Source organism: Pagrus major, chromosome 22 (assembly GCF_040436345.1).
Source record: "Pagrus major chromosome 22, Pma_NU_1.0".
Classification (NCBI taxonomy): Eukaryota; Metazoa; Chordata; class Actinopteri; order Spariformes; family Sparidae; genus Pagrus; species Pagrus major.
This window is the reverse complement of record NC_133236.1, coordinates 14,564,313-14,589,221: the sequence shown is the minus strand read 5'-3', so window position 1 is coordinate 14,589,221 and position 24,909 is coordinate 14,564,313. Positions and strand designations below refer to the sequence as shown.

General features: G+C 40.3%; 1 protein-coding gene across 2 annotated transcripts in view; it reads right to left on the bottom strand.

Annotated features, from left to right (window-relative positions):
* rgs6 (regulator of G protein signaling 6) overlaps positions 1-24,909 on the bottom strand; it is an 86,247-nt gene that overhangs the window by 19,748 nt on the left and 41,590 nt on the right. For both annotated transcript variants that reach the window (XR_012180692.1, XM_073492818.1), the window contains exons 3-6: positions 7,122-7,218; positions 4,780-4,830; positions 3,566-3,672; positions 509-560 (exon numbers count right to left, since the gene is read on the bottom strand). Coding sequence is in view for 1 of the 2 variants with exons in the window: in XM_073492818.1 (XP_073348919.1) it covers positions 509-560; positions 3,566-3,672; positions 4,780-4,830; positions 7,122-7,218 (307 nt within the window). In the remaining variant the exon portion in view is untranslated. The remainder of the gene's footprint in view (positions 1-508; positions 561-3,565; positions 3,673-4,779; positions 4,831-7,121; positions 7,219-24,909) is intronic.

Sequence of the window (24,909 nt, the reverse complement as noted above, 5' to 3'; positions counted from 1 at the left end):
ATCAACATCACTAGCATGGATTAGCGATAGCATCGAGAATAGCATAGACAAGCAGCATGACTATTGGCAGGGACAGTGATAGCTGTCACTCAAACATAAGTTCTTCTTGTGTGATGAGGAGCTGTAAAGGCTTATTCACGGTCAAACTGTAACCTGTCCTGTACGTTCTGTTATGACCTCTCTCCGAGGTAGCTCTTGTTGTTAGCGGCAGAGTCCGCCATTCCCACTTGGAATTAAAGTGAGAGAGAAGCTCTCAACCTCATTTAGAAGAAACTCTGATTTGTATTCAGCCTTTGGGTGAAAGTTACAAAATATAATGCAATTAAATCAATACATGTTGTTAGATTACCTGTAAAATAGCACATTTACATTGATACTGGTCAATATCCCTATCAACACTAGATTAATTAATTTGTTGACCGAGCACTGCTCCTAAAACATAGTGGAGGATTTGTTATAAGGAGGATTTATCACAAGAAATGTCAAAGTATTCTGTCAAGACTCTTACCATAGTCTGTGTTCTCTGGTTCCCAACAGTTGGACGGCCAGAAATATGGTGCCTGGAGGGAAAACAGAGTGAAAAGGTGAGAATCGAAGCATGCAAAGACTGCAATCCAGTGTCAAAACCATGCAGGTAGAATGTGTACTGCCAAAACTTTCTATCAATAGCCGGAGTGATGTCGTTGACCTTTACGACACAGTTGTTTTGCCTCTGAGACACAGCAGTGCACGTGATTGCTTCGCACCACTATGTGAGCAATCAGAATATTTTTGTTAACATCAGGATTGAATAGATCCAGAAGAGCTGACTCTGAAAACTTCTCCATTAGTAAGAAGCATCCTGGGGTAGCTGCAGAGGCGTGGGAGTTCTGCGGCAGCACAATAAAACGAGAAGCAATGAAAGCTGCAAAATAAACAAGAGGGAAGTGGAGAAATAAAGCCAGCAGGCCGAGAACTGATGCTGGCAGGATTGTTGTTTGACATTCCTTGCAGGGTTTGGAATCAAAGTTTTAAAACCATGTTTAGTTGTCTCAATGAGGGTAGATTTGACATGGTGTTAACAGTGTTTTAATTTTCTTTCCCTGTGTTTCTCTTTGTCTTGCACTTAATTTGCCCGTAAAATGAAATGTTAATGAAGGGTGATTATCTTCATGAAGCTTCTCTGTTATGGGAAGCAGCCCCCCCCCCCTCCTCCTCCTCTTCCTCCTCCTCTTGTCTCCTCTTCCACTTCACTTTGAATGAGGAGATCCAAGGTCAAAGCACGGTAATGTGCACTGCCGTCTGGTTTAATTAAACTGCTCCTCCAGCTCCGGTGGAGACTCAGCCTTCCAACAAGACTCAGTGAATAGGAAGGAAGGAGATGCTACGCAGAGATCATTCTAATCTCGCCGTGTGCCGCCTCCCTGTTCCCCTCTGAGGAACGTGAAAACATTGTTTCCTATTTTTAATTAGGAAATGCAGGATAAAAATGTCTCTAATCTCTAGCTTTAATGCCACTGTCTTATCTGCAAACAGTGAAGGAGGAGTAAAATGTCACCACACTTTTCTCTCCTTTATGTCTCTTGATGGGACTTTAATTCTAGTGCATTACTCCACTACACCATGTCTCTCTGTCAGGCCCTTGGTAGCTGCCTACTCAGCCCCGAACCAAACCTGCTTTCCTCACTCGCTTGATGAATATTTTAACAGATCACCATTCATTTTTAATAGGGTCACACGATCCCAACACAGTACTGAAGAAGCTGTAGATAGCGGACGGGACCTTTTGTCATCATGATCAAGATTAGTGTGTCGTAATTCCAATACAGAACAAGTAATCTTCAACAGCTGATTGGGGTCTTTATGAAAGGAAGCGCCCCCACAATCAGATTAACCTTGCTGGACTTTTTAGTATCTCCAAAGGGATGTAAAGGGGATTAGGTTGAGGTTTAGGTCTATAACAAAAGGGGCAATTTACATTTACTGGAGAAAAAAAAATGTAATCCATTCATGATGAAGCCGTTATTAGAACATCTAGCTTTTTTAATACCCTTAATGTAAAAAATAAACAATCCTAAATGTTGCATTCGAGTGGAATTGGAATTTTAGCCATTTATCAACCTTGTTCAACAGGCTAAAATGTCCTAGATCCACTTTCTTACAGCTCAAATAAAAAAAATGCCATTTTTATAGAAGCTACTATGTGTAGCATTATTAAGACCAAGAATTAACTGCCAAATGCGAAACAAAACAATGCTTTGAGTTAAACATTTTCAAAATTACAATGCAAACATACTGACGTTAAATGATAAATTCACGCAAATTCTGTCATTTTCTACTCATCCCCATGCCGATGGAAGTATCAGGTGACGTTTGGTCCAGAAAACATTTCTGGAGCTTCAGGGAAAAACAGCATTCTCCTAAACAACTGCAGTAAATGGGGACTTTTAAAATCAATGTGGGATCACAGGGCTTCTGAAGACTTGTATGTACGAGTTGTATGGAGTAATTTTATTTATTTATTTATTTATTTTTTACATTTAAGAAAGTCCACATCAGTTGTTCAGAGGAATCCTTCAACGCTGTTTTGCTGTGAAGCTCTTGTGGACTAGAAAACTTCACAAAAAACGTTCCATCGACATGGGGGTGAGGAAATACTAACTGAATTTTCATTTGGTGAACTCATCCTTTAAGCAGGTATAACGTTTGCCAAGCTCACCATCTGTACAGTAGTGTAGCCTGTTAGCATGCTAATATTTCAGTACGAATTACAGATTTTGAGACGATGATATTAAAGATAAATCTAACAATTGATTATAACAGGGACATGAATCCTTGCACAAACTGTGTGCCAATACATCAGGTAGATGTAGAGATGTCACTAGATAAGTTTAAAAAAAGGCCTGCTAGTGACCCTGTAGAAAACCATCAAGATACCAGAAGTCATTAGGCTCCATCCTCTGAGGACCATGAATGTCTGTAAAAAGTCTCATACAGTATGTACAGTATGTCAGTGTTTCTTTAGGAATGTTACCACAATGTTTCTTCCCGTCATGACAAGGACATTGTCCCATCTGTTGTTCCTGTTAAATGTTGAATCATTACATTGACCATCTGGAATACCATTATTATTGTGCATGAACTGTAAAGTAAATCCTCTCCTCTCCTGTCCTGTCAGATGTCAGCTGGACACTTCTCTGCTCTCTCAGCAGTGACCTCATACAGTATGTGTCATGGTAATTGCTTTAACAAAGTTTCACAATCAATGCGTCAGCTTTCTTGGCAACATCTGATGTTCAGTGCAGGAATCGGGTGAAAAAGGAGAAGCTCACCACAGTGCCAATTACCTATTTGAGCAGTCTCAGACTACATAGTCCTAAACCTGACCACAACCTTTAAGATTAACCCCAGCCATTAATGTAAAACACTGTCACTGGCTCATGTTCTGGGTTGTTATGACTATGACTTATAACTTAATGTGAAAATAAATGAAAACGGTTGGAATTATTCCTTTATACCTTCTTATTCATGATTTTTGTCGGATTTTATGGCACTCTTATGACTCCATACACTTGCTCATGCTCACCTGAAAGCGGTAGAAAGTGCCGTCGTCTTTGAGGGAGAGCACGTGGTCTGAGATGGGGAAGAAGTACCCCTGAGCTGCGATGAGACTCCCGATGTGCATGGCCTCAGCTGTGACAGGACAGAAACGAAGAGCACAGATCACAGCAGGTTCCTCGAGAACTGACATGAAATCAGGCCAATGAACTCAAACTAAGAACTCACATAAGGTCACACATTAGTGCCATGTAAAGTTTTCCATTCGCAGTTTGCTGTATATTTAGACAGCCTTTTGCACCCTTTTTAAATTCACATTGGATTTCAGCTATAGGAATCAGCCCTGACGTAGTTGTTGGGATGTAACATGGATGACTCAGTGACTGACTCAGTGTGTCCAGGCTGTGGGCTACTGTACAAACAACACTGCTCTCCCACCACCAGGCCTCGGGTCAGGTCAGCCGAACAGCAAATCCACAGCAATAACTAGCCAGTATTTTTAGTAAAAAGAACTAAATAAAAAAAACTACCTCTGGTTTTCTTATTTTCCTGCTCATTCTGTGTCGTTTCTGCACTTAACAAGTGGAAACTTCATAATGTTTCTGTAGTTAAAGTCTGTACAACTTTTGAAACGATCAATACCACTACTTGCAAAGATCTGTGCAAACATACTGAAGCAGTATTATGCACCTCAAAAGTGAAACTTCAATGATTTTTCCTCATCAAAGATCTGCAGTAAGTACCACACACTGTGAATGACCTTTCATAAAGTGGACTGCTGTTGGGTGGTACATCTGACAGTCACATTAAGGATAGAATATCAATTCTTGCTTATTCTTGGTTTGTTATAATCTAAACTGGGGAATGCTGAACCCAGTGACTTTTCCTGATATCAGAAAAAGTTGGGTCGCTGTGTAAAACATTAACAAAACAGTGTGATCATTTACTAATTTATTTTGTTTGGAACTTTCCACAGGTAAACAGGTTGATTATAATATATCATCACAAGCAAGGATGAGGCGAGGTATACCACTTTGTGAAACACATGATTTTATAAAAAGATATACGGGCTCAAGAGCACTTCACAAAAACATTGTTCGTAAACACATTAAGAATGCAAATGACTGCATTCAGTTTTTATCTACGTTTAACACAACATCCCAACTTTTTTTTTCTGCTGTCATAGGAGGCTTTCGCCTTTATTTAGCACAATATAGTCTGGTGTCATTATTCAAAACTTACCTGGATCCTCGATGGCCAGGTTCTTCATCAACCACTGTACAATGTCTGTGCCTGAATCAGGTCGGACAAAGAAAGACAAAAGACTGTCATGTAGTGTGGTCACAAAGAAACAAGAGGAGAGACAGGGTATGATTTAAAAAAAATATAAGATGATGGTAAAAAGTGAGAAAGACACAAATGTAAAATGACGTTTTTGAGCCTTTTACGGGCTGAATATATGTAAATATGTAAACAGAGTCCTTTTCATTATGTATTCCCTTCAAATCTAAAATGAAAGGAAATAACGATAAAGATGAATACAATTAAAATAATAAACTTAAAAATTTTACTCCTTATTGTGTAATAAAGAAATAATAACCTTTGTGACTGCTTCATCTGAAGCAGTTATCTTGCAATAGAAATAAGAACCAAGAAAAAGTGTGATTCACATGATAAACATTTTTTTTTTTTGAGAGTATCTCTTCATCTGTGTTTCCCCTCTGCTTCTCGAAGTCCCGAGGGAGGCCGGTTTAATCCTTCATCATTCATTAGTTTTCTGGCCCTCGGCACTCAGCAGCAAACATTTGAGCTGCTGTTCTGCAACATCCATCCGCCGCAGTAGTAATTGTGTTTATTGATACACTCTGCTTATGGCATGTCGGGTAATGCATTTTCCATAAGTGCAGAGAGAGAGAAAAAACAGAGGAATGTTAATAGCCTTTCTTTGTTTCCATCATTTGTTTGGGGTGTGTCAAAGCCTCCCACTGGGACTCCGGTCTGTTAAAGCGATTTAGATTATCAATCGAAGCAACTACAGCCAGCAGGCAGGGGGGCTGACTTCAATTTCTACCTGTCAAATCCAACCGGCTTATAATGTTTTTATTTTTCTATTTCTGAGCGTTTATTTACGAATCTTGACTGAGTGTGTTTTCACACACGTCGACACCTACAGTCACAGCTCTGCCGAAGCAGTCAGAGGCTGATTGCCTTGCTTAAGGGCACCTTGACAGTAGGAGGACGGCATTACTCATTCAGTTTCCATACTCATTTTTTTTTTATTTCAACACTTCATATGTTGTCCTCCCACTTTTCTCTCCAGCGATTTAGCTCTCCTGCAGTGATTCACTGCAGAAGAAAAAGGGCAGCAGCCTAAACAGCACTACAGCAAAATGCAGACACAACACATATTGTGTTTTGGGGTATAAGGGTGTGACTCAGCTGGAGTTCAAGCTTCTAGTTTTTCCAACAGTATTGCCATTGCTAGTCACAGCCATGCTCTTTGGGAAAGCCACGACTGACCGCTGTAAGTTGACATCAATCTAATGGGAATTGTGTTTTAAAAACACACACATTTACAGACAATTTTGTAATACAGATTATTGACAATTTCACGCAAATAATGATTGATGATGTATATGACAGATTATGAAATTTAGCTCCGAGGGCCAAACTTCAAAAATTCACAACTTAAACAGTATTTGCATTAAAGCCATAAGATCTTTTGACGGTCCAATGAATTTCGTACTACATGTTTATTTATGTTTACATTTTTTTTATATTAAATTCATGACATGAACTGGGAAAAGTTCTGGATTCTGGATAAGTTGGCATGGAATGTTTTGATCTTTCCTGGAAAGCAGTATGTATAATTTTAGGGTAAAAGAGTAATTTCCTTAGAAGAACAGCTCCATTTAAACCCAAGTAAATGTGAATTCTGTATTCAGTAATTAATGTGCACATCAAATAAACACTGTCTCTAATTAGTAACAAATGACTTATCTCTATTCAGTAGAGTTCCTTGAAAACAATGGGAAATTATGCACCGTTATGCCGAAGTAAATCACAGAACCCAGTTACAAAAATAACTTTTGGAATGAGACTCACGTAACCAGATAAACAGCAGCGCTGCAAAGTTTCGATGAACCCACAAAATAGGTTTAGACGAGTGTTTTAGCATCTTTGAGCTCACTGTTTTGGTTTTCAACTTACTCTGCTCGATGTGTGAATGATAAACTGTTTGCCGACATGTTCTGCATAATGAATTGTGTTTACTGCTTCATGTTGTGCCAGCCTACGTTTTCCGACACAGACCCTTGCTGTGACATTGTTAGGCAGCCAAACATCTTCACGGAGACTGTGTTAGAGTGGCGGACACATTTTTTCTTTAACCTCAGCCTCAGTCTTTCCCCATACTTATCAAAAGTAGTTTTTGTTGTCAAACCCTTGACCGCAGAGGTGATGGATCAAAAAACATATGACTTATTCTGGCAACATAATCATGCAGATGGGGATGTCAGATGTAAAACGCTCGCATGGGTGGTTTTAAAGGCAGTTTCAAGTGAAATACAGCTTGTAGTTCTCACCTGTAACAACACTGGGGATTTTGGTCATGAAACTTTTGACAGTTCTTATGGGCACACCCTCCTCTTCATCCTGGATGAGAGTGACAATGTCTTCAATCTGCAGAGGAAGAGTGGACAGACAGAGGGACAGAGGCAGAGAGGGAAGAGGAGATCAAGTTAAAACAAGGTGGATAAGACCTTACTATCCATTTGAGGCAACACTTGGAGGACTGATAAAATGTGCTTTATCCAAGAATCAGTTCTGATTTCTTCTCCGCATTTAATGTTTTGACATGTGTCTCATTTAGAGGGTCTGCCTCCTTCCTCTGCATTTAAAGAAAATGCTCTGAACAGCATCTTTTCCAACTTTCTAAGAAACTCTTTTTTATGCTGGTGGTTAGTCATCATTCTTCAGAAGCTGACCCTTTCAAAGAAGCTGCCTGTAAAATTAGACACAGCACGTACAGTCCTTCAGCATACATTATAACAACTGTACAGATGTTCAATAAAACACATCATCCACTTTATAGTTTACCAATCAGATTTGAGCACAGTTTACTGTTTTGATTGTGATTCCGACACCCCCTTTCCACACAGCTGCTTTTTCTGTTTGCGTCAGAGAGTGGGAAGTGAGAAGTTTGGTCGCTTTGGAGACCAACTAACCACACAACTCGGCAGCTATATATAAACTCTGGATCAAATCCTGAACACACACAGAGAGTGAGAGAGGTGGATACATATGGTTTCTTTTTTAACACATTAAAGCGATCACATTAAAGAGAAACCCCAGAGTCGGACAGACTGCATGTACACACACTCAGTCATACCAGCTCTGAGGAAAAACACTTTCCCTGTGTTCTCGCACAGTGTGCAGTGCTGCATACATGTCCTCATTCCGTGTGCATCGTTCTGACCCCTTTTAGCTTCATGAGTGTATTTATAATGTGCAAACTAGCCGTTACTGGAGTACAGTTCCTGCAGGCACCCACAGTGGGTCAAAGCTCACATGACTACTTCCACACTAGACAGAATCTACTTAATGTATAGTGCTTAAAATAGAAAGAACATACTGTATATCCGATACGCAATCTTCAAAGATCTCTTGAAACGATCAAACATTCGGACTTTTGCACATAAAATAATTGTAGTTTTGTCTTAGTATCATTTTTGCTAGCATGAGTATGTGTAGCTGATGTGTAGCAAACCAAGCAACGCCCAACTCCCATTAGTGTGACTGTTTCTGTTTTCTGTGGTCATGTGGGACCAGTTTCAAAAATATTTGCTACTGCATAGACAGCCCAGTTTTATGCAAGGCCCATCTTTCTATATGTGAAATACTCAAGTATGAGACTGTTATCAATCATCCTCAAAAGATTGCAAATAAGTTCCCAAAATATTGAACTTTAACAGAGTGTGGGGTTATACTGGGAGCAGAGTGAACACTTTAGACAGGGTGAGCTTTTTGCCAGCTGAGTGCATCGCTCGGGGACACAATAACTGCTTATATTAAAGAAGAGCTCAAGAAAGTACATCTCATTCATCTCTCACAGAAAAGATGTTCCCAGACAGTCTGAGGATTCAAAATAGTTTTAAAAAGCTCAAAAAGTACATCTCACTTTTTACCCCCGAAGAAAACATGTTTCCCGGCCAGTCAGAAGATTCAAACTGACAAGGCCTTCTTGCTTTTACCTTTCTGGCCATCACTGCTGTCACCCTGTTCCCCTCTCTTGTTCAAAGAAACAGATCCTGGCTGTCTGCCACAAGCAAGGGCAGAGGCAGCTTTGGGCTACACGTCAGAATCAATATAATAATACGATTCTAACAAGACCTTGATGGTGTGTGGAGACAGCTGGTCAAATGACTTGAATGGCTTCCGCTGTCATGAACAATTCAATCCTGCACCACCAATCAAAGCTGGTAGTCACAACAGGTTTATTGCAGGTTACACCAGCAGTTGAACACAGAATTTTAGGAAAAGATGCCAGGATCGCCTCCTGTATGTCTGACGACAAAAGACACAAAATGCTACTATTAATCCTTAAAATGGTAGAAAAATTAAAATGCATCAGCGTCTCTACAGACAGTGTTAAAGTGGATAATTAGTCATAGCATTATGGTTGATAGCCTTTGTGGTTCAACAAAGAGAAGAAACAAACACAAGGACCAAGAACTCCAAGCCAAAGATACATCACACGACTGGTCACATACCCGGGGAGTGGATTACAAATTCACCACAGCAACAATCACTTGACAGAAACTGGGGCACACTCTAAAATAACTTAATGAGCATCACTTTAAAGTTACAAAAGGTACCTGAAATTAGGGAGAGAAACAGATCTCACACTGCAAACCCTCACTTAAATGCATGTCAGTGAGCTGCCTCACCAAGATCCAGCTCCTTTAGTCTCAGCTGCTACTGCAAAGTGTACATGTGACAGCTGTATGCAGTGTGCTCATGTTGTACGAGTGTGTTTCTGCTTTATGTGCAGCCCAGTGGGAGCAAATTTCATCAGGCGTATTGTGAGCTGCTCTATTTTACCCCCTGTTGGGCAGTGGGCTGCCTGATTACAGTGCTATTACCACACACTTAGCATGGACCAGCAGGCAGGCAGCGAGGACAGGTGGGTTATGGGGTGACATGGACTATGCTGTTGATTGTGGTGTAATGATCCCCTTGGGCAGCAGGATTGCCGTCCATTTGTACTTAGCAGCGATGCCGATGCGATTGTCTGTGTCCCTCAGTAATTTGTTTATTGTTTGAGTGGTTATCATTCTCACTGCAGCCTTATGCAAGATTGAAAGAAGCATCTGATGGATACTGAAGAATAGAGATGGAAAATGAAGATGGAGATTGATGTTGTCAGTCAACTGTACGTGTCCAGGGGATTTCAATTGGGTACAACTGATTGTCAAATCTGAACATTTATTCAACCAAAAACATGTCGCCATCCCTCCTGTCCAATGACAGAGCAGTAAATTACCCAACGGTTATTCAGAGTAGATGTGGGCTAGAGCATCCTGACTGAGCCACGTCGGCCCATGGGGAGAAGTCACAATAAGTCTCAATCTGGACCCGCAACCAGGCATGCACACACAAATACATGCCGAGGCCAACAAATAGTGCTTTTCATTTATAAAATGCCCCCTTTTTGAATTCCTGACCCTGAAAACAGCTGCAATTAGCCTTTCTTGGCACAAAGAAAAATCTGTGGGACAGAAGACAGACATGGTCATCACTGTGGCCATAATGAAGCAGGTACTGTATACACCCTGCTGAGAGAGAAAATGTCAGCCCTGGCCCCGAGGGGCAGGGATGTTAGCACAGAGATACATGCACCTGGGTAACACATTCTGAGAGAAAAGACAGAAAATTACCTCCTCTGGACTATGTACATCCAAACCTTCCCCACAGTGACAGTTTAACATGCTGCAGATCAATAGCAGGCTGGCTGAAGGCCAGCTGGAGAGCAAGCAGACACCTGATGGGTATTTAAGTCAATGATCTGGGGGTTCAATATTCAAGTTTATTTTACCACAGCTTAGACTGTCCCTTATGAAAATGTCACATGTGAACTAGACATTATTCTCAAGTGATTTGCTCTTTTTTCCCACATGAATGAAAATTTCTTCATGTGAAATTGACATTTTCACACGTGAAAACAAAAAATGGCACATAAAACATTAAGATTTTTGAGCATCAAAATGTATCATGAACCTACGAAAACTGACGAATATCACTGAGGGCAGCAGCCTTAGAATGACTCAAATGGCTGTAAAGATGTTAAACAATTACTTCTGCTGCATTAAAATGCTCAAGGCAGTTCCTCACAGGGTATTATAAGATTCATCTATGGCAGCAGAACCAGTCAGCTGTCAGAGACTGAAAAAGGAAGAATATTTTTTTGTTTTTTCAGCAGTGTGGTTTAAAATTAGATGTGCAATTCAAGTGCTGATGTTCATTTTTTATATTCCTCAGAGAACCAGCTCCTGTATACAGTACCTGTGAAGAAGGGAGTAGCATTCAGATTTCTGGGAGGCAAAGTATGTGATCAGACTAGTCATAGGGGACTGTGGGCTGATTTTGCTCCTTCCACAGCCCCTTCAGTACATCTGCATATTACCTTCACAGGATAATCAAGTGCTGAGACACCACACTGATTGCCACATGTTCCCACATGCTTTAAGTGCCACTTGCACACGGACAAGGAACACTCGGACAGAAAGTCAAGTGACAACAAAAGGAAAAAGGAGATGGAAGATTGTGTGGAAGGACTTGCTGATAGCCGAATGTCATTCACATTATGAAAAGAACAGGCTTAAAATATACAGCGTTTCGTCACAAAGCAATATTCAAGGATGCACTCCCATTTTGCCAGGAGGCTGCGGATACACACAACACTATTATTGAAGCTTTGGGGGAAAAAAAACACAGTTAAAACATAAGCTTTTACAGATCTGTTACGATTGAAAAGCTTTGTAGAAAGAGAATGTTTCTGCAACATAATGTGATTATCCTCCAAACGGCTTTCAGAGGCTAATCCAAGTTTAAATCCGTTGTGAGATTCACTATATGCACCTCAATCCCCGTCACTTCCATGAGTGTCTTGCTGTAAAATAACCTCTGACCCCAGGCAAAATGAAGTTCTACCTACGGCAACCAAAGATGTTCATCATTAGTAACAGGGCTCCGATATCAAATGTGTCTGACGTTTTTGCATAAAGCTTCTCAGATCTCATCCAAATATCCCAACGGTTAAAAATAGTCCAAAGATTAAATTAGAGCTCCAGTGAAAGGAACTTCTGGGCTTAAATAGATTCAAAGAAACATAATCTGCATTTTAGGTCAATGTCATGCACATATTCTTCATGTAGCATATTTTTTTCTGAGCTGTTTCACTCTCACACATTATGTCTGAAGAGAATCATTATCCACACATCCTTATCAGCCAGTATGTGGTGTTTATTATTAAATTACCACAAACCTTCTCATCAAACTCCACCCCCAACATTTGATATCTCGCTAAAAATAAGTTCATTATGATCCCTTGAAATGGAAAACAGCTAATTTCATAAGCAGAAGTGCCGGTAATGCATTGTTACTGCCCGGCATTTTGTTGACACACACATGGTTCAGCATCTTGTTGCTGTTTAAGTTTTCAAAATCTTGAACAATTTCAGTTAGTTTTTGAGAAGGTCGCAACGAAATTAAAGATTCAGTATTCTTATTGTCAAACAAACTTACTGCTAACATGAGCTGCATCAGCTCTCTCACACACACAAACTGTGAAGTATTAAGTTTACAAGCAACGTTTGTACATAAAGCAGTTTTAGCCCTGGTTTGGTTCAATATTAACTGGTGTTTTAGCCATCGTCCAGTACAAAAATCACTAGTGTTTTAGCCCTAGTTTGGCTCAATATTCATGAGTGTTTTAGCCCTTGTCCAGCACAAAAGTCACCAGTGTTTAAGAACTAGTCTGGATTCATATTCACTGTTGTTAAACTCGTTGACTAGTGCAAAAATCCATAAAAATATTTTAGCCTTGGTTTGGCTCAGTATGCACTGATGTTGTAGCCCTTATCCAGCACATCAATCACAACTACTTTAGCCTTAGTTTAGGTCGGTATTCACTGGTGTTTTAGCCTGTGTCGAGTCAAAAGATTACTAATGTTTTAACTCCAGTTTGGTTCCAAATTAATTTGTGTTTAGTGTTGTAGTCCTGGTTGGCTCATTAACACAACACGATTTGAATAATGCTGCAGTTTTTAATGAGTGAGTTGAAACACTGTGTGTCTGTAGTTGTTCACCAGGCTCAGTATGTTTAGACACAAAAGTGGTGAGAGTAATGTGTGGCCATGTGTAGAGAGTTTGGTGTATGTTTGAATGCGTGTGTGCATGTGTGCGTGTGTGTGTGTGTGAATAAATGTCATCTGAGGTAACCTGTTCCTTCACAGACCAGGCTTTCCTTTCTTTTCAGTAGGGCACTTTTCCTCCCCTGCAGTGCCTGAATCCCACAGCTGCTGCTCAGAGATCTCTGCACCACTGCAGATATCACATAGCTCGCTGTAGAGCGTATCACTATCAGCTAAGATTTGACTGCCAGGGGTCATTCCAGAGATAACTCTTATTGCATTTTATTATATGCCTCCATCCTGTACTCCCCCTCTGAAAATAAAAGCTTGTCTGGGTTTCCCTCAGAATTACATTTTCAGCAACAGGATCATAATACTTTATGAGTGTTTTCATTTGATATTCTTAGGAATCATAAATGCATATTAAAAGAACATTGTGAGGCCACTTACATTATTATAGTACCAGTGTGATAAATGGTCTTGTAATGTGCTACTGTATTATCATTTGAAAACATTACCTAAATCCAGCTGTTAAATATTTGTCCTCTCCTTAACAGTAAATACTGTATGATTTATTGTAGTTGTATTATCTTCGAATAAACTTTGAAAAAGGATCTTGGATAAGAAAAGATCAGATTCCTAAAAGCCTCTTTGCGTTACATAAGCTCACGTTCTCAGTTGTAAGTCAACGAGGAGGATCTTGGTGGGAGCGCATTTTTGTCCCTGAAGCTTTGAGCTAAATTTAGAGAGATTAATAACCATTAACATCTATTAAGACTCTACATTCCTCCACTCTGTGGGGCCACTAAAATATACAATTGTAAAGCAGGCAAACATAAACGAATTACTGCGGGGCATAACCGTAATGAAAAGCAGAAGAAGTGGAAAACAAACACAAACAACCCTGCACTCAACTGAACATTTCTATGGACTCAACCTCTTAAGCGGTCTGCTTTCACTCCAAGGCTTTCACAAGTGTTTATTTTAAGTGGTGAATGTAATGGCGTTTTCATACAGCTTCACAGCAACAACTTTTCAACAGCTAATAAACAAAACACAAGTTAGAGGCGGGCAATTTCTTGGCCGAACATTGATGAGTGAGTGAGCGCCTGTCAATGTACTTCAGCAGTCATGCTCGGAAAATAATAACGAAGAGTGCATTGATTAATGGTACAGTAAACTACAGGGAACGACACAAGTATTATTTCTCGGACTGTACAGAGACTAATCTTTAGTCTAAGGTCAACCTACTAGCCACTTGAGATGACACTGTGATAACCAATGAATTACTTCATTATGACTATTTTGAATGGAAAGCAGCCAACTGTATTTCATAAGTTTCAGCAGATATCATGTGAGGGCTGAGCACATGTTGCTGCCTGAGCGATCCAAATATAAAAACAGTTCAACTCAAACTTCTTTGAGGAGGTGGAAATGAAAAGATTCAGTCTGTTTTTAACACTTTCACTTCTGTGATTTTTGCACTTGGCATGCATGCTTAAAATATAAGCTTTCTTACAAGTGACCCTGAAAACACACAAGCAAGAGACTGAGGTCCAAGCAGGCTTCTAAACAACAACAACTCAGCCTCTCATGATAGTACAACGTGTTTATGAGCTCACACGAAGAATGTAGATGTGGAGGTCAGATAAGACCATCAGCTAGCTCTGGTTTGCTGTATCAACTCCACTGTACATCATTTTAAAAATGTAAGGGTAGAAGCGTTTCCTGGACTGAGGAGTTTGATCGAAGGTGCTCTTTGTTAAGGGAGACATAGACATGAGAATCACAAGAAAACCCAGAGGAATTCTTGTTTTCAACCATTGAAATGCCTTTATTATCATGGCATGGTCATGTTAACTCCAATGTGTTTTGGCGTCAAGCCTTTGTCAGGGAGTCAAACATAGAATGTCTCGCATCATTTTAATGCGAGTTACCCAAACTAAAGTTGAATAATTAATTCAAAGACATCATATAAGTTCTGCTGAGTTAAATTCACTGAATGTAAGAGATTATATATGTTCAATAAAATTAAGACATTAAGTTGAATCAACAACCGTTAAGTCACACTAAAATTACAAGTTAAAGTTATAGGTCTGTAATCATTTCTCCTGTCTTATCTGGCCATATAGAAATCTCTTCCTCAAGCAATTTCAGTGTAAGAGAGGGCAAAATCCACAGTCTTCATTCCAGAGTTCAGCCGAAACGAATACGAGGCCTGATTGGGCCAGCTCAGGCTGCGTGTGAATCTCTTCATAGCCAGGAGAACAATTACAGCGACTAATACGTCCCTCAGTGTACATACAGGCATTTGAAAACTGAACCCATCCACTAAACCTTCTGAATACAAAACTGCAGCCAATTACAACAGGATGCACTTGAGTTGTTTAATCACTATAATAAATTAAAAATAACCATACAAATGAAGTCACTCATTAAGATTAAAAATCCTTCATTCAAGCTTAATCCTCATAATAATGTTAGTTGAGGGTGCATTGTAGTGTGTTTGTGTAAATATTATGTTTCTTTCAGACACATTTGTTGTGTTGAAAATCTACCCCACAGGCAATGCCTGTAGTGTTCCCTTTCCTCACACTCTGTATAATATCTCACTGATCTACCTATCCTCAAAGAGCTATTTGCTCTAAAAGGAAACGCATCATTCGCACAAGTTTTCAGCACCATGAAGAGGCTATGTAGACCTTTTGTTGAAGTGAGCGATGATAAAGGTTCTGATAATGAATCTTCCCTGAGATGGAAATTGTTTAATAAAGTCTGAGCACGTACGATTCAGGAACATGCACTTCCATAAGACTACTGCAATAAAAAGGACTAATCTTACATTCACTCTAATGTCTTATGCAGCGTATTTGCATTTTTCTTGATTCAGGAGGAGGATTACCATGCCAACCTGGCAAAGGTCAAATCAGCTCATTAAAACTATTAAATGTAGTGACTTTGATCAAAATGTATGCGTGTGTGTGGGCATCAGTCATTAATACACAGTGTCTCGCGCACAATTACACACACCAAATGAACCGCCATTCATAATGTAATGACGGAGATGGTGAAGCTGTATATGCCGTGCATAGTGAGTGTATGGGTTCATGTCTGAAGGTCAGACACGATGAGTTTGTGACAGTGATGATGAGTCTCACTGGTTTCAGCCCACTGCATCTGGCAGCAGGGTGATGTGACTGTTAATGGAAGTGTAATGACAACAGGATGGTTTTTCCACAGTTGAATGCCGGTGCATCTCTGCCTGACAGACGATACCATCCCTAAGCAACTTATAAGGCCAGTCAGGATTCTGGCCTACGAGATGGAGAAGTCATCTGTTTTGTAGATCTGAAACAAATTATATTGTTCCTCCTACAACCAAAACCAATGAAAAGATAATCGAGACACTCATCTCTGTGGCTAATGTTCATATTAAAACACAAGTGGCTGGATGAAATAATATTGCTGATAAATCAGGCCAATGTGCAGGAAGACGGGTTTGTTTAACTGCTGCAGTGCCAGCGTCTACAATCCATGCTATTAGCTCTGTGTGGCTATACTTCAGCTCAGCAGTGCTTTGAGCTATTGAGTCAGATGGAAAGTCAGGTGATGACCAAAATCAGTTTGACTCGTTGTCTTCTGTAGACATGGAAATCTATCCAATAGATTTCAAGATATTTCTGGACCAAATCATTGGACCAACTGACCACCATTGCTATCCCTACAACAAAAATAAACATGAATGTAGCATATTCTTCTTTACTGCCTATGATACCATACCAGAGATCTATTAGTGACAAATACTCATCCTCACAAGCTTGTATCTGTTTGTTGGTCACCTGGTCTGGAGGTTGATAATAACGGTAGCATACATGCCAACCTACAATGAGTGGGAAGTGTAACTTTCACCAAAACTATAACAAAAACATTATAAGTACTGCTTATAATAACCCTGGACATTATTCTATCCATCCATCCATCCATATCGCTCTATAAAGTCACAATATTTAATTAGACAGCACATTTGTTCTATTTGACTGTAGCCTACTGTAAGCAACGGTGTCCAACAGTGTGAGAATCTATGGTGAAACATGAATAATTCATGCTTGAATTGAGCTTAATGGTGCATTTAACCACAACATCCTTGAAGGATATACCTTCCACTCTGATTGCTAATAGTACCATCTCAGATCTCCAGCAAAACATTATAGTGTGAGCAGTTTATTGATACTTGTGGTGGGAATCAGTTCTCCATCTCTTACCTTCAAATCACATAAATTTCATTGGAAAAGAAGCAGTGGACCAAAAGGAAAAAAAGGTGTCAGACGAACTGCAATTACTCTGGCTGCAGGAGAAACAAGGGATTACAGCCTCAGCCGCCCAAGGTATGGTTAACACCTTTGGGACGTGGCACCAGCTGCAGCAAGGACAAGGTGCCCTGGGCGACAGTGCTGCAACAGGACATCTACCTGACTGCAGCAGGACCCAAAAGATTATCTGGATTTAGGCATGAAAGGCCATTCTGTTTTTTTAACCACATGCTTCCATCTGTTCTGCCTCAGCAAAGAATATAAAATGAGTGAAGAAAGGCTGGAAAAAAGCAAAGACGAGGGACAAGTAGTGTGACAAAAGTCTATACTTCTTAAGAGAAGTAGAAAAGCTCCCTCATGTCTAACTATTTTCTAGTAAAAGAGCTCTTAAACTAATTTATAAAAAGAAAGTGTTTTTACTCATGGTCCCTGACTAGACTTCTTTCCAAAAGTGCAATCACACCTGATCTGGCTTGTATAAAAGGAAGTAAATTAAGTGCTGTAACCCTAACCCTTTGCTTCAAGTTCAATCTGATTGAAATCACAAGGCCCGCCTAGTTTGTCCATCCAATTTGAGAGGGGTGACATCAAGAAACTACTCTTTATTTTATGTTCTTCTTTAAATCACTGCATGGACAAATAAACTCAAGCAGCATGAAAGTTTACACAAGTGTGCAGGATATCAGTAAGTTACTTTGATCACATTGTATGTATAAAACTGCTTGACTTTGCCACATTTAGTGTAAAATTACAGTTAAAATAACATAGCTGCTTAGGTTTAGCTACTTGAAGGTGTCAGTGGTTCTGTAATATTACTTAATATATCTTGTGCCTACATGTAGCCCAAGTGGTAGTGTGCTGCCTTGGAAACAGTACAAGTCAGTAATGAAATTCCGGAGATAAAGCAGCGAAAGTGCACTCATTGCCACTTGAAACAAGGCTGAAAATGTGTCCTTGTTTGAGTCCCAGAAGGACAAACACTTTCTTTCATTTAAGTGTCCAGGAATATTTTTAGCCACCTCTGAGGGGAGCTTTTAAAGTCTTTTCTTGGTTATGTCTTGTGTGCTGAAAATAATTCCTATCACGTTGAGAGATGTGTGCTGACGTGGAGGGCTGCTTCAACACTGTGATTTTGGCTAATGCTCTGTTGATTGCCCTTTGTTTCCTGAAGGACATGGTGGTCAATCAGCGAAAGTTATGTGAACAAAGCAATTGATTATGTGTGGTGATGTGGTTATTTTGTCCATGCTGTTCCTAATACATGGAAAGTTCAACCCTAGCACACTGTAAGGTAAAGCTGGATTAAACATAATATAATTCGATCTACACAGGTCAGCTACTTCGCTTATTCTCCCACGTATTTGAAGGTATTACACGTGTGATTTCTCCTTTGAAGCCTTTACTGCTTTCCTGTGATATTAAGGGTCAGCTCTTACTGCCACAAATCAAAAGTAATTCGAGCAAAGAGAATTTGTTCTTGATGAAACTGCCCCCTGCGATCCTAAACGTACTTCCTGTTACACTACATTAAAAGCTCTACCTGACAGGTAAAGCAGAATGCACTTTAAACATCCACTGGGTGAATATGAGCCAACTGAAACATGTTGGAAGAAGTACGTGCTTGCAAATTGCAGATAAACTTCAGACTACAAATCCTACAGGGTTTTGCATGGGTGCAAGCATGGTGATTTGATGTTCAGTCAGAAAGCCCACAATGGAGATACTAGTTTAGTAGCTGTGCGACACCATCCACTTCTAGTTAACCCTGCTCTTTGAGTGTTGTGTGGAGATATTGTCCTGTTAGCAGATATAACAGATATGTTATGTATCCTTAAATATATCCAGTGAGTAACATGCTTACAAATGGTGAAACGCCCTGGTCCCTGGTCAATAATATCCAGTGATTTAACACTCAAATGCTCAAACCACAGTCACTGGCTTGGTAGCCTCTAACGCCGCTTCCATTCCCTCAACCTCCTGACATGAAAATAAGATAATAAAGTAAGTAATGTGAACATGATATGACACATTCTGTACACATGTCAATATAGTACATAACCTCAACACGTACAAATTCGAGCACATCAGTGATTTTCAGATACATTAACTGCTAACATTTTATCCTGGGGCTGACCATAATGTCCAAATGCACCAATATAATAGCATTTCTGACTCCACACTACTTAGCCAACATAGGCACAAGTTTTTTAGCTTTTAAGACAAAGAGCAAAGTGAAGGCAGAAATGTTAAGAGGTCAAAGTTCTCATAAAAACTTGGTGATTGAGTGTCCTGTCTGGCAGACAACCGATTGGCCAGAGACAGCTGCATGTGAACTGAGGCCAAACACTCCCTGGGCAATAATCAATCCAGACAAGTTTTCATTCCTCTCAGCGAGGGACACCAACAGAGCTGACCTCACATCTCAAAGCCAGACACATCCATACCTGGCAGAGAGCAAGCAATCATCACAGGGGGAGGTTGATTATTTTCTATTCTCCCTGTTCACTCATGGGAGACCAGTCTGCCTATAGCAAATTACATCATTACTGTGATATGAAATAACAATGTGCCCCATTTTTGAAACTCATGAAAAAACAACTGGCAAAGACATCCAAATATTCCAGAGAAATTAAAATGATTTTGAAGGTTTCTGTGTTATTTTGCCCCCACGGATGCACAGGAAAATAATTCAGACTGGAAAGAAAATGTACGTGAAGCTCCGAGCTCTAAGTGTCCCGAATCAGCTGTCGTCTTTCTTGAAATAAAATTACTTGTTGATTATTGCAATTCAAGAAGAACAAAAACAACACTGCCGGTCTCACGTACTAAATGTTTCTTAAACTGCAGATGCCTGTGGCCAATAAAATTGGCAAATGCTATTTTAGAATTTCCTTTGAGGAGTCTTAACTGTGTATGAAATGGCAAAAGTGCATTTACAAAGAGAAACTTTAATCACTTTAAAGAAAAAGAAAAGGAAAAAAAAAAGCACTTGGCATTTTCTTTCATAGATCAGACTGTGCCCATTTCAACTTCATTCTTAGTTTGTCAGAGAAATCCATTAGCCTACAATTTACTGCTCTCCTGCTGCACTGTCACAGTGAATAGGGACGGTACGTGGGCGTCTCTGGAACAGCACTCATTAAAATCTTTTCATCTTACCTAACACTAAGGGTTCAATATGAAATAGCACTGATAGGAGAATGTCAGGAATCTTTCCAAAGCTTTTTGGGATCTCATTAAAGCTTTGAAGTCTGTCAGAACGGCATTGTCTGTTGGAAATGCGTGCGTTTTGACAGAGGACTGCCCAATTGTGTAACTCTCATTCTAACTAGTCCAGCTCAAGACTTTGTTGTAAAAATGTGTTGCACCACAAACAGATTTTGTCATTAAACATCACCTACACATCATTTTAACTTTGCTAGCAGTGTGGCTGTAGAAATGGCAACCTCCAGTCCATCCTCGCAAAAAAAGCGTCAACACTGGTTCATTGTTTGAAGAGGAAACAACCAGTGTTTACATTGACAGTGACCCCTTGTGACTGTAGCAATTAAGACGGGAGCAAAGGAGGAAGTCAGGTGATGTAGTATGAAGAGCAGGAAAGGTGACTCAGAGATGAGGTTGGGGTAGATGGATGGGTCAAACACAGGACTTTCAACCAGAGACAGTGTTGTTCATGTCCTGTATAAAACCAAAAGTCAACACTGACTTATTATAACTGACATACGTAGGCTAACTTATGTAATGTGCCCACGTACATCAATAAAATACTTAACTCCTTAGCTATTTCTGGAGCTGGAGCACGAGAGCAATTAAATTGCTGAAGGATTTCTTACAGAGAGGATAGATGTGGCTTAATGCCCTGACTTTGGTTGATAAATGAAGAAAACAATAAGTCATAATTACCCTACATACCCACACGTGTGCATATAAAGTGAATTACACACACAGCTAAAACATAAGCTTCTTTTTCTTCACCAACACACACACACACACACAAACCCACACATTACCTCGTTTTATCTCTCGACAAAACAATCTGCCAGATCTGGCCAACGACACACAATCACGGCTCAAACCTCGCTCTTTGTTTGAAAAAACTGTCAGAATTAAATCACACATGCAGAAAACCTGGCTGCGACGCGTCGTTCCGAGCACTGATCATTTCACATTCCTGTTGATCAGTGGGTGGCACAGCAGTCGGGGACAGACAGCTCTGTTCTGTCGGATGCGGTGCAGATTGGGCATGATCAGAGATCAGATCAGAGCTCATTTGCAGGATTAACGAGGGGGATATGTGGGGTGTCGTTGGCCATGACTCCAAGTGGCCTCACCCTCACCCTGGGGAGCAGTTCACAGGCTGTTGCTGAGTGCAACAGAGAGGACTGAGATCTGAGAAACAGGCCAAAGCCCCCGGCTGGGAATAAAGGCTGACACTTCAATAGCTCTGAAGGAACAGCACTTTTTTTTTTTTTTATCTCTCCCTCCATTTATTTCACTTCTTCACTCATGTGTTGTGTCTGCACTATCTCTTGTTCAGAGACACTTGTCCAAGCACTGAAGAATAGGTACAGGAGTCAGGGAAAGCTGTAAGATTAAAGTATTTATCAGAGATGTCTTCATGGCTCCTTGGCCATCTCTTACGAGAGGGGGCAATATATTGGAGACACTTGAGCAACGCAGCTGCTGAGTCTGGAGTCAGCAATCTGTCTTTACACCATCTGTTCGACACTTTTATCATTGAACACTGGACTCAGTGAAGTATTCTCTGAGGAGCTTCAGCCTTACCTTTTACATTATGTCTCTATGGATCTCGAGAAAAAAGATAAGCCTATTCAAAAACACACTGCGTACCTTTGGTCTTCTGTGTAAAGGCTTTGATTTCTTTGAGTGCCAATTTTCAGCCCTGCACTGTGCTAATGAACTGGAGCTGTGAGGCGATTAGGAGGGAAGAAATTCTGTCTCTAAGCCGTAATGTTTTAATGCACACAGGCCAAATTCCTTCAAGACGTGTCTGCAATTGATTTATATTTTTAATTTAGTCTCGTCGCTGAATCAGTTCAAACTTCTTGGTGTTACTTTTTTCATGATTCGCAGTTTTGAATGTGCACGCAGAGAGGAATTACAACATCTGAAATTAGTCTTTCATCAGACAGATTTTTGCTGCTCACTGCGTGGACAAGATTTCCTGCAGGCAAGTTAATACAAAGATGATTTTGACTCTTTATCACCGTTCAGATCTTCTGGCCGAGCCCTTTGAAGCTGGTCTGTTTTAGTCAAAAACTAGTACAATAGGGAAGTGTATGAATTTAGCTGTTTATCTATTGATAATGGACTACCAGGGTAATTTAAGTGTGTGTGTGAGTGTCTGTTTCAAAGAGAGGTACAATGACAAAGAACATATGGATTGTGCATGGGTTCAAATGTGTGTGTGTGTGCTGCTATGATGCCTGCAACAGATTCAACAACAAAGCATGCTGTCCACATCACATCCTCAGAGGTCCAATTAGAGCACGACTGAGCTCTCTTTCACTCTACCTGCCCCACTGAAATAGAGCCATGACACCCTCTGCCAGAGAAATCATTCTTCTTAATGTGCTTTCAAAGTAAACAACACTCTGAGAAATGGCCTTCTCAATAAGTTATTCTCATGTTTGGTCTTGAAAAGGATTTCAACTTCATTTGTCTGCATTCATCAAGCTAATTGCCCAGACTTTCCAGTTTCAGGACCTGAAAGCCAATCAATTTAAAGGGTCATTTAGTTTCAAATCAGTTTTTTAATAGTCTCTTTTTAATGTAATATCCAGTTTAATCTCTTCCCAGAGCAAGCTGGTCAATTTAAGAAAATGGCACCAATTCCCAAAACAACATTCTTTGAAACAACTGGATTTGTATTAGGATCAAGTGACATGATCTTTACTTCACTTGATTTGTGTCATATAAGCTTAACTTCAATTGACAAGCTTGTAAAAACTGATATTTCTGCAATGCAGTTATCCAGAGAGGCTTCTGTCTGTGTGATAGGGTGCCAGCATAGTTTTGCCTTTTAGAAGCCCTTGTTAAAAGATAAGAGATGCAGCCATGCTTTCAGCCTTAAGAGGCTGTGGGCACAGTGTTGCTTTGAGCTAAATGCTAATATCGACACGTTAACATGCAAATGTTCAGAGGGTATAATGCTTACCATATTCACAACCTTCGTCTAGCAGTCTAACATCGCTTATTACCACTAAACACAATCTGAGGCTGACACTAATGCCATTCTTTTTGCAGGTATTTGTTCATAAACAGTGCCAGAGTCAGTGGGATTCATCCTCTGGGGACCATGAATATCTAACAGTTTCATGGTAATCCATCCAATAGTTGTTAAGGTATTTACATTTGGAGTGTAAACCAACCGCAAAGTCACCTATAGGTTGGCAGATTACCGTTTTGAAGCCTTGAGTTCGCCATTACTACCTGTAGACTGTAGGGGCCAGGGATTGAACAACAACCTTCCGATTGGTGGACGACCTCACATTAAATTATGTATAGCACTTTTTATGAAAATGAGACCATAACCATTTAATCTAAAGAAATGCTGAGAGAAAATTTCCAAATTATACTGCATATCGATAATACCTTAACTTTTCCCTTTCAGGACCAGCGGTATGGTTCCATCAATATATGGATATTACCTAAACACTGCATTCATGCATCTCACCCCGCAGGGCTTGTGTCTCTGGAGGTTTCAGTGTGCTCTCCAGGTCAGACAGAAACCCCAGGGTGAAGACTGGAATTCCTCAGGGCAATAGATCTGAGTAGGGGCAGCAATTTATTTTTGAAGAAGTGGCATGTCATCAATGTTGCTGCATGCTCAGGATCTGATGGCTCAGCACTTCAGCAGCTCCATTGTTTTCACCAAAATGGTCTTGCACTGTGTGTAGGACCAGAGGTGAAGTACCTGCAACCATAGTCAAACTGAGGCCATTGAACACTCACCTGTATTTATTTACAGCTGTTCATTTCAAGGTGTGAACTTGGATTTATGAAATACTCAAATCTGATTTGTTGCAAAGTGACAAAAAGGTGCCGTTAACCAAAACAGAGAATGGACAGCTTTATCTGCCAGGGATGAAAAAAAGCTGGGAGCAAATGAACCAAGACAATCCATTTATTGGTGTTAGTATTCAAGGTGCAACAACAGCAGCACAGGTTTCCTACAGACCCCCATATTTCAGCCTTGCATCGAGCAGCGCCATCGATTGCCGTGATGGCCCCCCAGGAGCTACTGGCCTGATAGATAGTGGAGCAGCCAGACATCGCTCCTCCAGACTTCTGTATCCTCCCGGGGTCCAAGACGGACCTATTCATCCTGGCCCCATCTCACCGCCATATCCTTTTTTTCCTGTCAGACCCAGGAGATGAATATGCCCATTGGTTTTTCCTCATTGTTGAGATTGTAGGGTCCTGAGCTGCCCCTGCTTTTAAGCTATTCTTGAGAGCCCTCTGGCATTAGAGCATACAAGTGCATGCACTGTCAAAGAATGAGGTGGATAGCACTCTGCAGAGCAGCATAGAGAGCACTCTGCAAATGAACATCCACAGATCCAGACAAGACGTGTACATCAGGGAGAGAAAGAGCTCATCATGACGGCTCATTTTGACTTCAAAAG